The sequence below is a fragment of the Echinops telfairi genome, unplaced genomic scaffold (genome assembly GCF_000313985.2).
Source record: "Echinops telfairi isolate 266 unplaced genomic scaffold, ASM31398v2 ScPeMD7_3533;HRSCAF=4204_0, whole genome shotgun sequence".
NCBI classification, from domain to species: domain Eukaryota; kingdom Metazoa; phylum Chordata; class Mammalia; order Afrosoricida; family Tenrecidae; genus Echinops; species Echinops telfairi.
In genome coordinates, this window is record NW_022107431.1 from 2,509,387 (window position 1) to 2,521,605 (window position 12,219).

The 12,219-nt window shown below is 61.0% G+C and overlaps 1 protein-coding gene across 2 annotated transcripts in view; it reads left to right on the top strand.

Annotated features, from left to right (window-relative positions):
* Positions 1 to 12,219, top strand: part of RPS6KA2 (ribosomal protein S6 kinase A2) — a 194,152-nt gene that overhangs the window by 160,859 nt on the left and 21,074 nt on the right. For both annotated transcript variants that reach the window (XM_045294508.1, XM_045294509.1), the window contains exons 9-14: positions 654 to 691; positions 1,940 to 2,082; positions 4,519 to 4,589; positions 5,265 to 5,353; positions 9,909 to 9,973; positions 10,804 to 10,906. In XM_045294508.1, coding sequence (XP_045150443.1) covers positions 654 to 691; positions 1,940 to 2,082; positions 4,519 to 4,589; positions 5,265 to 5,353; positions 9,909 to 9,973; positions 10,804 to 10,906 — 509 coding nt within the window. The remainder of the gene's footprint in view (positions 1 to 653; positions 692 to 1,939; positions 2,083 to 4,518; positions 4,590 to 5,264; positions 5,354 to 9,908; positions 9,974 to 10,803; positions 10,907 to 12,219) is intronic.

Consider the following 12,219-nt stretch of genomic DNA (forward strand, 5'->3'; position numbering starts at 1 on the left):
GGGCAGCGTAGAACAGGATTCCACAGCAGACAGACAGGCACTGCCGTGGAGATGTCTGTGAGGCCCACTCCAAGTTCCCAGGGGAGGGTGTGTGCTCAGGCAGAACTTGTGAGTCCCCCACCCCTGAACCAGAGCACCCTGTGTGTCCAGAAGCTGGGGACAATGACAGCTTGGTCCTGGGCATCCAGATTAAGTGGATGGGGCTCCAGGGACAAGACAGGGGCTGGTGGTTGGGAGAGGGGACACTGTGCTGATCTCCACCACAAATAAAGCCCACCCCAGGGTTCCGGATGCTGAGATCCATGCTAAGCTCAGCCCGCCACAGCCAGGCTGTCCCAAGAGTAGGTGTGGGTCCAGGGTGGGAGGGGGCGGGGGCACATGCCTCCCGAGCACCAGGTACCTGGTGCAGAAAGCCACTTCCAGAGCCTCTGGGCTCCACAGACCCAGCACCCACTCAGTGCTGTGCTCCACACAGGATGACCCAGGACCAAGCCCCCTGAATTCCCATAGAAGCCAATATGATGGCAGAAGCCCCCTGAAGCCCAAATTAGAAAGTGGCCCAGACCCCCAAGGCCTCTGGGGCCCTCCGGCAACCCCACAGACCTGGCCCACCGGCCTCCCTCTGACACGTCTCCCCTCTCACTTCCCCGCAGCATCCTGCTGGATGAAGAGGGGCACATCAAGATCACAGGTGGGTGCCCCCCGCTCTGAGCCTGCACCCTAGAGCCACCGAGACACCCCGTTCTCTTATGTGCCCCTCTGCCCGCTGCATTACCTGTGGACGTGGATGAGCTATGTGTCCACCATGAGCGTTTGGAGATTGTAATGGCCACAAGTTAAATCCCCCACACCTCTCATTTCTCCCTTGGATGCCCAGGCCCCTGGGGCCCCCTCCAGGCCCCTGGGGCCCTCAGCCACATGACGTTTCTGCTGGGTGCCAGGAAGGAAAAACAAACGGGGGGCACACTTAGTCTGTGAATGTCTGCTGAGCTTCCCCGGGCTGAGCTGCCGTCCTCACCCTAGGCAGGTTGCCAGGCCTTTGTCCAGAGCATCCCTGGGAGGTGGGGGGCCCGCGAGGCACAGCCCTCTTATCCCTCCAGGGACCTTTGGGCCAGTGCAGGTCCCTCCCTGCCAGTAGACCCCCCCTCACAGCCCGCCATCCTCGTGGCCCTGCTGGCAGACCCCTTACTTACTGATGCCAAGGGTCCATCAGAGGAGAGTCTGATGGTCTGAGACAGCCCCATTTACAGTCCCACCCGATCAGCGCCTGAACCAGACCCCCACAAGGGTGTCGGCAGATGGGTTCCTTCTGGAAGCTGCTGGGAGAACCTGGCGCGGCTGCCCACATTCCTGGACCCGGCCCCTCCTCGTCACTCACCCTGCTCTCCTGCGTGGAAGGGACCAAGGGGTCCCACGGGCTACCCACTCTGCAGGGCAATCTCTCCCTCTCGTGGCCTTTACCCCATGGGGTGCCACGGAGTAAAACGGATGTCCGTGGACCCTGGCCTGGCCACCAGCCTAGCCCCCAAGGGTACCCAGACGGCCTGGGGCCGGCTGCCCCTGAACCAGACCCCGTCCCCGGAAGCCTGCCTATCCCCCTCCACTAGAGCCTGACCCCCAGCAGGAGGCCAGCCCTGGAGTCCCTGGCCCTCCTCTGGCGACAGTCCACATTGCTCCCTCGGGCCCCCACCACCAGCCGTGAGGATAGCCTCATCCTGGGTGCTCGCCGAATTGCTGCCCGAGCCAATTGGCGCTGACAATCTAGGCTTGCTGTGCCAGGTTTGTGAACGCAGGCCGGCTTCCCCAGAACCCTTGGTTAGGGCATCCAGGATCACTCACTCACTCACTCGCTCGCTCGGGTATGGCCTGTGGGTGAGCAGTCCCTGCCCTGCCCTCGGTGGCAGGGTCTGGAGCCAGCACTTCCTGGTCTCCTGTCCAGATTTCGGCCTGAGCAAGGAGGCCGTGGACCATGACAGGCGGGCCTACTCCTTCTGCGGGACCATCGAGTACATGGCGCCGGAGGTGGTGAACCGGCGTGGCCACACACAGAGCGCCGACTGGTGGTCCTTCGGCGTGCTCATGGTAAGTGGGGAGTCCCCCGTCCTGGGGTCCCCTCTCATTGTGGGATACCCCTCTCTGTGACTGTGGCCCCCACACCCAGGGGCTGGGCCCCAAGACCCTGGAGAGCCTGGAAGAAAGGACATGTAATAGGAGTCCGGCCAGCACCGTCTCTACCTGGGGCGCAGCACGGGTCCTGCCTCCCTGTGCTGCTGTTTATCCAGGCTGAATAGAGAAACAAATCCAGAGACACCATGTGTGTGTGTCAGAGAGCTTTATGTCGAAGAGTATATTGAGAAAACATCCAAGCCCAGGGCAGATCGAGTCCATAAGTCCCATATTAGTCCATATGTCCAATACAAGTCCATAAATCTCTCTTTAGACTCACGCAGCACATGCAATGATGCCGAATGCAGGAAGATCACAGGCCTGTGGGTGGAAAGTCCCGTGGATCCAGTGGCGGTGGAAGCATCTCCAGGGCTCTGGCTGCCATCAGCGTGGCTCCATGTGGCTCGTCCACAGGAAGACCGAGCAGAGAGAGTGTGTGTCCTGCCTCCAGGGAGGAAGAAGTTCCAGAATCCCCATGAGAAGGCCACGCCCACAAGGAGGGATCGCTCAGGCTGTGAGCTGATGGACAGGCTAGACTCCACCCCTTCATTCTTTTATCAAGTTAACCTGAACTCAAGTGTAGTTTCCACAGCCACAGACCTGTCACGGCAGCAAAGCCCAGTCGCTGCCATCCCTGTGCGCCCAGCGCTTCTGGCCCACAGGACCCCCGAGTCCCAGGAAGATCCGCCTACATTTCCAGGGGAGCAGACGGCCTGGGCTTTTCGCCCACAGAGCTGCTGGTGGGTTTGAGCCGCCAGCCTGTCGGTGAGCAGGGAGTACTTACACCAGGTGCCAGTGGAGTGCCTTGATCCAGCCCGACGAGGGAGGACCGTTTCCGTCTCCTAGGATGCTCATGGAAGCTAGACTCTGAAAAAGGAAGCCCGAAGGGGAGCCACAGATGCATTTGGACCGTGAGGCTGGGGAAGAGCACAGAGTCCCAAAAGACCAAACACACCTGTCTTGAAGAAGTGCAACCAGAGTGGCCCCGGGAGGCCAGGATGGGGGAGACTCGGTCTCCCGTGATTCAGACATGTTGTCAGGAGAGGCCAGTCCCTGGAGAAGGCCCTCACGCTTGGTCAAGTGCAGGGGCGGCGGAAAAGAGGAAGACCCTCGGCGAGATGGACGGACTCAGCGGCTGCAGCTCTGGGCTCAGGCACAGGGACCGTGGCGCGGCCGGCCCAGGGCCAGACAGTGTTCTGCTCTGTCCACCGGGTCGCTCGGAGTCGGAACCGACTCAATGACACCCAACACCAGCGTTCGTGGGAACATGGAATCAAAGATTCTGGAATGTTCCAGGGGCCTTTGGAAGTCTCTTCATACACCCATTTCCTCAGCCCTGCCATTTCTGTCCTGGTTACCTGCTGTATGGATGACGCCCGGTCTTGGGAGAACCTCTTGCCCACGTGCATGTATTCCAGTAGCACCCCTAGGCCTCCAGCGATAGACCCGGCCCCTCGCTCAGGGACGCCCCCCAGCAGAGAGGGTTTCCGACACGCAGGGAGAAGTCAGCACGTCAAACCGAGTGTTACAGAGAAAGCATAGGAAGGAGAGGGCGCCAGGCGCTGTGGCTGCGGGGTGGTGGGCATGGCACTCCCTAGGTGGTGGCATGGCACTCCCTGGGTGCTTGTGCCTGTGCGCTGCTCACTGGCTTCCGTGATGCAGAGGAAACACACAGGACAGGCTTTACAGGAACACCCAGGGCATCCCACGTCTCAGCAGGTCACAGAGCACCAGCACGTAGGCTCCAGCTGGAGCCTCAGCCGGCATGGGAGATGCCGGCACACGCCAGTCAGATCTGGGTCCCCTGAGGCCTGGTATCCCTGCCTCCCGTTCCCCCAGAAGCCAAGCTGCTGTGCCGGCCGGGGCCATGGGCTCCAGAGCGCAGATGCAGCGTGAGGCTCGGGCAGAATGGGCCCCCTGCTCCCTCTGCTCTGCGCCCCGGGGTCCTGGCCAGCATCCAGGAGTGGCAGGTGATGGTGGCCCCCAGAGTTTTGGAGGTTGCTGGCGTCCCTCTCAATCAGATAAGTGGAGTCCTGCCCCCATGAGGGTGTTGGTGCAGGACCTCCTGCACACGTGGGCTGATGTCACTGCCCCTCCTGGCAGCTGTGGAGCCAGGAAGGATGGGCCCCAGTGCATGGAGATGCCCCCTGGCTCTGTCCCCCTGACCCTGGCACCTATCAGAGGACTATTACCCTTCTGTGCTTGACTCCTTAGGAGCTCTCGTCTGTGTCAGCTCCCAGCCGGGCAGGGGGCTTATCAGCGCCTGCCTTAGCCAGTCAGTTTGGGTGTGGGGTCACCTAAGCGTCACACGAGCCCCGGAGGCTCATGTCCCCATGTCCTTTTGCTCGGCAGTTCGAGATGCTGACCGGCGCCCTGCCGTTCCAGGGGAAGGACCGGAAGGAGACCATGGCTCTTATCCTCAAGTGAGTCCTTGTGCCCGCGGACGGCCCCACCCTCGCTAGGCCCCAAATCCATCGACAAAGAGGAAATGTGTCTTGCAAAGTGCCAACCGACACCTCCGGGGGGTTGCACCATCACAGCCAGCAGTATTTGTTCTGTGGATGACCTCAGTCCTGTGAGCATTGACGGAGAACAAGATCATTCTGGAAAAATGGGTCCTGTCCCAAGAGACGGGGCCAGGACTTCTCGTAGTGTGGCCGCAGGATGGCAGCAGGGCACTGAGAACCTCCCGGAGCTGCAATGTTCTCTGAGCCCCAAATCGGTGACATCTCCATCACAGATTGCCAGAGGACAACCAGAATGGCAGGAGGGATGAGGGCACACTGCCTGGCATGAGCGGGAGGAGACTGTTGGGGTGCCCAGGAGCTGTAGGCTTTTGTGTGATGCTCTCCTGGTTAGAAAAGAGCCTTCCCTCCAGAAAGCTGTGTGGGCAACGGAGACAGGATTCCGATGGTGGGTTTTCAAAGAACTCGCAAACAGCTCTTGGCTTAAATGTCTCAATGCAGTCAATGCCAACCGCTGGAACCTGCGTCAGGGAAAGGGTGTTAGTGTCCTGGGTCACTGAGAGTTAACAGGGCCCTGCTGGGGTGGGGACGTTGGGCGGGACACCATATTCTGACTCTGCTTCTGTGTTCCAGAGCCAAGCTAGGCATGCCTCAGTTCCTCAGCGCCGAGGCTCAGAACCTGCTGAGAGCCCTCTTCAAACGGAACCCCGCCAACCGACTAGGTGAGCCCAAGCCCACGCCCACTTGCCTGATGGGTGAGCCTTAGTCCATGCCCATTCGCCAGCCAGGTGAACCCTAAGTCCACAGACACTCGCCAGTCAGGTGAACCCTAAGTCCACAGACACTCGCCAGTCAGGTGAACCCGAGCCCATGCCCTCTTGCCGGCCAGGTGAGCCCTGAGCCCATGGCCACTTGGGTGCCATTGACACGGCTGCTGGGGGCCCTGTCCAGCACAAGAAGCCGTGCCCCTCCTGAGCCCTCGCCCTGGAATCTCAGCTGTGGTTCTGGGTTGGTCCATCTCAGGGAGAGTGGCCCCGGCCTTTCTGACCCTCTGCTCTTTCTGGGACTGGGCTTCCCGGAAGGGCTCAGTCTCTTCTAGGGATGAGGCATCAGGCTTCTCGCTCAGTCGTCCCCGTCCCCCCCCCCCCCAGCTCCATGCGGGCTTTCTTATCACTCACCATGTGTCAGCGGAGCCTGGGGTCTGTCACAGGGAGGAGACCCCATAGCATGCTGTTGGACACCCAGGACACAGGTCTATGTAGACTGGTGTCGGGCTGCCTGCCACAAAGCCTGTGGTTCAAACCCACCAGCCACTCCTTGGGGGCAACAGGAGGCTGCCTGCCTCCGTGAAGACTCACAGACACAGGAGTGGTCCTGCTTGACCTGTAGGATCACCCCGAATCAGAACCAACATGGTGGCCATGGTGTGGGTTTGGGTGTCCATGTGGAGGGCTTCTGACAAGTCACACCGCGTGTGGTGGAAGGATGACTTTGTCCCGTCTGTACTCAAGTCATTGGAAAATTCCCATCACCGTGTCCAGAGAACACACCCCTGACCCAGGGCACCCCACCCCAGGGGGCTCCTGGCTGTCCATCCGACTGAGTGCAGGCCCGCTGGAGCTACTGGGGTGGAAACGGGGTCAGAATCAGGGATCGCTCGCAGAGGTGGGCTGAGCTTTGCCTGGGGCGGAGCAGTGAAGGCTCCCAGCTCTCCCTGTGTGGCCTCTGTGCCCCTCCCTTGGGACCAGAACACCACGCCGACTAGGGGCCTTTCAAAGACAGGGTTCCATTCTCAATTCCTTCCACTTCTCCATGAGACCCCCGTGCAGGAGTAAGGAGCCCCGCTGGGTGCCATGAAGGCTGCGTGTTGGGCTGCTAACCGCATAGCCAGCAGTTTGAAACCACAAGCTGCCCCTCGGGAGGAAGAGGGGGCTTTCTACGCCCATAGAGAGTGGCCATCCCAGCAGCCCTGCCCTGTCAGGCAGCTGTCCGTAAGAACAGCCTTGGTAGCAGTGAGTTTGGGACTTGGGCTTGATGGAGCCTTAGGACCCTCCATCCCCTCCTCTGACCTCACCCTGACTGATTGCATCCGCAACACCCGCACCCGGAATTGTGTGTCAACATGTCTTCTGGGGGATGCATTCTGCCCTTGGCCAGGCCATCCAGACAGGTGACCAAGGAGGACGGAGAGTCCGGCCTTCCCTGCTCCTGTGGGCAAACCTGCCTGAGAGAAATCAAAGGAAGAGCCGGAGCCCCCAGGCCACAGGTGCGGAGCGAGGCCTACCGGAGCTCTTCTGGGGAGAGAGATTAAGGAGTAGCGATGTGTGGACAGCCGCCTCCTGTGGGAGGTGTTGGGAGACAGGTCAGAGTGGGGGCAGGCAGTCCACTTCTCCAGGAGTGGAGAGGAGATGCTTCACCCCGTCAGAGGTGCTGTCTTGGCCACCACCTCAGCTCCTTTGTAACGTGACAAGGCCCCAAGGGTGGCAGCTGGAGGCTCTGGACCCCCGGAGGCTGCACACAGTCGCTGTGCAACGTGGAGTGCGCTCGTGGAAGAGTGTGCACACGAACAGAGGGTGCTCTCATTGCCAGTTGGCACAGGGCATCACCGGGAAGACTTCTGCTCGGCCCGGGAACAGGGTACTCCGTGCCGGGAGTGGCAGGTGGGACGGAGGGGCTCCGAGGCACAGGAACCACCCCGACGAAGTCACCGGCGCTGAGGAGCGTAGCAGGGTCCGGGACAGGCTACAGGCACCCCGTGTGGCCATCACCTCGGGGACGTGGGATGCTGGAGGTGCAGCGGGAGAGATGACAGTCCTGCAAGGTGTCTACATGGTCCTGAACTAGAGCTGGCCCGTCTGGGCCCAGCAGTGCGCAAACAGGTGGAGGGAGCGGGTGTGTGTTGGGATGGGGTCTCAGAGGGCCACCTGCCCATGCAGGCAGCAGCCACCTCTCTGGCATGATGACAGAGCCCCGAGACAAATGCTCCTCAACTCCTGAGATTTCCGCTAACAGCCTCCCCATGGGACACACACTCAACTGGGAGAGGTGACGAGCAGGTGCACTAGCAAAAGTCAGACGGGAACACCAGATAGGAGAAAAGAAATCCCCTCACCCACCCCAGGCCCCTGAAGAACATGGAGACACGGGTGGAGAGAGGAGCTGCCAAGCCCTTGTTCTACGTGGACCAGCGACCAGCATCCGTGGAAACCACAGTCAGGAACCCAGACCATGTACGGACTGGGCACACGTGCTGCACAGACACCTCTGAAATCCTGAAAAGCCATGGCACGTTGGGGGCAAAGGGGAACACCAAATCAGAGTCTTTCCGATTAGGTGGGAGTCCGACGTCGAATAAGACAGACCCGAGAAGAATCGCTGCGGTTGAATCCATGGTGCTGGCGAAGATTACCGACGGAACCATGGACAAACCGATCGTCTTGGACAAAGCACAGCCAGGACGCTCCTTAGAATGAGATGCCTGACCTCACATGCTCTGGACCTATCTCAGGAGAGACCTGTCCCTGGAGAAGGACATCCTACTCAGTAAGGTAGAGGGGTGGTGAGAGAGGAAGGCCCTCCAGGACAGACAGAGTGACCACAACCGTGGGCTTGGGCACAAGACCGATGGGTGGTATTTTGTTCTGTTGCCGGAGGATGACTGAGAGTCAGATGGACATCAGGACAGTATCTGCCAGCCGCCTGGTAGACAGCGGGTGAGGTTGGGCTGCTGGCTAAGGGCAACGTCAGCAGTTCAAATCCAGCAGCCGCTCCACAGAAAGAAGATGAGGTTGTCTGCTCCAGTCAAGCCTTACAGACATGGGAACCATAGGGGTCCACTCTGCTCTGTCCCGTAGGGTCACCGAGCCAGGACGGCCTGGATGTCAGTCGTTTATTCAGTGCATGGCGGATCCCTGGTGGTGACGGGGGATCAGCACTGGGCAGCTCACACCCGCCAGCCACTCTGTGGGAGAAAGAAGAGGTTGTGTGCACCAGTCAAGGTTCTCAGACCCAGAGCCCCCGAGGGCAGCTCCCACCGTGCTGTGGGGCCGCCAAGGGGGCAGTGGGTGTGGTTTCAGGTTTCCCGGTCTCGGGCTGGCTGTGCTGGCTTAGGAAAGGCAGGGGGGGTCCTGGTAAACCTAGGTCCCCCATCACTAGAGGCGGAATCCGGTGACGCCAAGAGCCCCCTTCCTCGTCGCAAGTTCTGCTCTGCCTGTTCTCCAGGAGTCCGGCATCACAGTGATGCCGGGGGTCTGTGAGTGAGGGGCGTGGGCGTGCCGGTGGACATAAAGAGCCTGCTACCACCAAGGAACCCCACCCACCCACTCTATAACTGTAGGGCCAGGGCTTGGAGGAGACAGTCTCTGTCCGACTAAGGGGCTGCCGGGCCTCTGTGCACCCTGGGAGGAGAGCGAGGTTCTGGGAAGAGGTGGGGAGGTGGGAGGTCCCTCGGGCAGAGCATCTCCACCTCCAGAGGCTGGTCCGGAGCACAGAGTGTGAGTAGCGTGGGCTCAGGCGGGGCTGCCTGTGGAGCAGGCTGACCTGTCCTCCCAGGTACGTCTGAGAGACAGTTGGAGAATGCACCTGGACCATGCTGGGCTGTATGCCTCCGATTGAAGGTGGCTGTAGAGCAGAACAAGGTGGGGGACGGCAAAGGGCAACCCCAGGCTCCCCAAAGGGCCCAGGGTAGTCCACTCTGGTGCGAGTACTAGGACGTGGCGGCCCGTTCATACCAGGTGCCTAATGAGCGTTGACAATGACCTGGGTGGTGTGGGCCTGGCGAGCACATGCAAACACACCAAGTCTTTCCTTAGACCCTCTGCCCCCAGCAGGCTGCACGGCTGGACAACTAGTCAGGCAGACAGGGACCTTGCACCCTGTGTCCACCTGACAGCTGTCCCTGCAGCCAGGCCTCCCTGTGGCTCCTTTCATGTGTGACAGCAAAGTCCAGGGTGTGGGGGTGGGGCTGAGCATGCTCCTGACACTCCCACTTCACACATGAGAGGGGTCCTGTCTGTCTGAGCTGCGTGGACCCCTTACCTCACATACAGGAAGTCACCCCAGCCAGCCCAGCCCGTAGTCTGACCCTCTTCCCTTGGCAGATAGCTGCTGCGCGGTGGGTCACCCGGAGCCTCAGGATCCTGGCCCTCTGGCCTCCCTGTGGCCGACTGTCTCTACCTCCTTCTCAGGCCTGGAGGGGGATGGGGTGCATCAGGACCGCTCCCATTCAGCGGCCGGCCGGCCGGGGCCTGGTTCTAACCATCCTCTTCTGCCTGTCAGGGGCTGGCCTGGATGGGGTCGAGGAGATAAAGCGCCATCCCTTCTTCGTGACCACAGACTGGAATGTAAGCCCCCCACCTAGGGGGGAAGCGGACCCTGCAGGGTCTTTGTCCAGGGGAGGCCCTTGTGGCCTGCGGGCCAGGACTGGCTACCACGGCTCTGGGGGCCTGGGAGGGACGGACTGCCTGCAGAAGCCCACCACTGACCTGTCCACCCTGTCTGCCAGGTTAGCCTTCAAACCCCACCTTTCCTTTGATGCTATTGATCCTGCAAGCCTGACCTCATCCCCAGGGCAGCCAGGACCCCACCCCTAGGGCATCCACCAAGTGTGCCCAGTTGCTGTGGGTGTGCCCCTTTGCTCAACTGTCCCCCACAGCCTGCCCTGTGCAGGCATGTCCTTGGAGCCCGGGCAGCACCAGGACAGAGCAGAGCCCCCACTGCTCCCCCTGAAGTCTGGTGGCAGGTCCCAGGTAGCCGGTCCCCTGGGCCTGAGCTGGGTCCCCACAGCCTCAGCACACAGACTCAGGGAGTGGAGGTTGAGAAGCTGGTCTGCCCTGTGCTTCCCCAGAGCCCACACCTCAGATTAGCCGGGGGGGTGGGGGGGTGTAGGGGCAGATGTGGGAGGGAGGAGGTACCCAAACCAGTGCCCCGCCTCATCGCCGTCATCATACCATCCTGGGGGCGTTCTACAGGATGTTAAGAACGAGGGGTGGTTGCCCTGTGAGGGTTTCCTGGAAGACACATGTTGTAGCTGAATATCATCGGCATACCATCCCCCACCCGATTCCCACTGGCCGGTCCCCACTGTGCCAGTGCCAGGTGCCTGGGCATGGAAGCTGAGCCTGGGTCAGGAGGTGGCCCGGCCGCCACAGCCTGAGCCTCTGCCCTCCCCTAGAAGCTGTACAGGAAGGAGATCAAGCCTCCCTTCAAGCCAGCAGTGGGCAGACCCGAGGACACCTTCCACTTCGACCCCGAGTTCACATCCAGGACCCCAACAGGTCTGTGCCCGCGAATGCGTCCCCCCTGGGAGCCCCGGGGTGACACACTGGTGAAGTGTGGACCTTGAACGAGGAGGCCGGCGGTTTGGCCCTTCCTGCCCACCCCCCCACCCCCTAAAGAAGCGGCAGGTGGCCGCTCTGCCTTGAACTGGAGATTCACCGCGGGGCTTCCAGTTTCGTGTGGTGTGCACAGGCACCCTGGTGGTGTAGGGGGGTGAGCATGAAAGTCTGTGGTTCAAACCTGCCCGGTGCCAGAAAGCCTTCATGACCTGCTCCCAAGAGAGGGCAGCTCCATGGAGTCCTGGCCGGTCACCGTGAGTCGCATCGACTCAACACAGAGTAGGCTTTGTGGGGCCTAGTGGGTTATGCACTGAGCTGCAAATCCCAAGGTCGGCAGTTTGAACCCACCAGCTGCTCTCCAGGGGAAAGACGAGGCTGCCTGCTCCTGCCACAACTGGTAGTCTCAGAAGCCCGCAGGGGCTGCAGGGTCACTGAGCCAGCATCGACCGATGGCAGTGTGGTTCTGAGTCTCAGAGGCGGTGAGCGAGGCTTACAGGCAGAACCCTCGCCTCCCACAGGGGAGACCCAGGCTCAGGCCCTGGCCATGCCCCTCGTCCTCCGCCACGCCTGCTTTTGCTGCAGGCTAGTAGTACGTGACTCCCGGCAGAGCTTCCTGAGACAGACCAGGAAGAAGGGCCTGGCCACCACCTTCCGACAGCTAGTCACTGCCCACCTGTGGGCCACCGAGGTCCAGGGATGGCGCAGACTGGGCAGTGTCAGGTGTCCTCGTGCAGGGGTCCTCATGAGGTTGACTGCCCAACTCCTGCCCCTCAGGGTCCTGCTCTGGGCTGGCCAAGGCAGTGCCCCTGGCGGGAGAAGACACGAGGTGCAGGCCTGCCTATAAGGACAGGAAATGGCGCTAGGGCTTCTGGGTGTTTACTGGACCCAGACAGCACTTCCTCCTGTGGGGCCTGCGGGTCTGTCTGTGGCACGTAGGTCAGTCTGCTGTGTATGTCTGTCTGGTGAGTGGGTCTGTCTGTGGGGTGTTGGTCTGTCTGTGGGGTGTGGGTCTGTCTGCTGTGTGCCTCTGTCTGTGCTATGTGCGTTTGTCTGTGGTATGTGGGTCTGCCTGTGGTATGTGGGTCTGTCTGTGGTACGTGAGTCGGTCTGTACTGTGTGGGTCTGTACTCTGTGGGTCTGTGCTGTGTGGTTCAGTCTGTGGTACGTGGGTCAGTCTGTGGTACGTGGGTCTGTGCTGTGTGGGTCAGTCTGGGGTACATGGGTCAGTCTGTGGTATATAGGTCAGTCTGTGG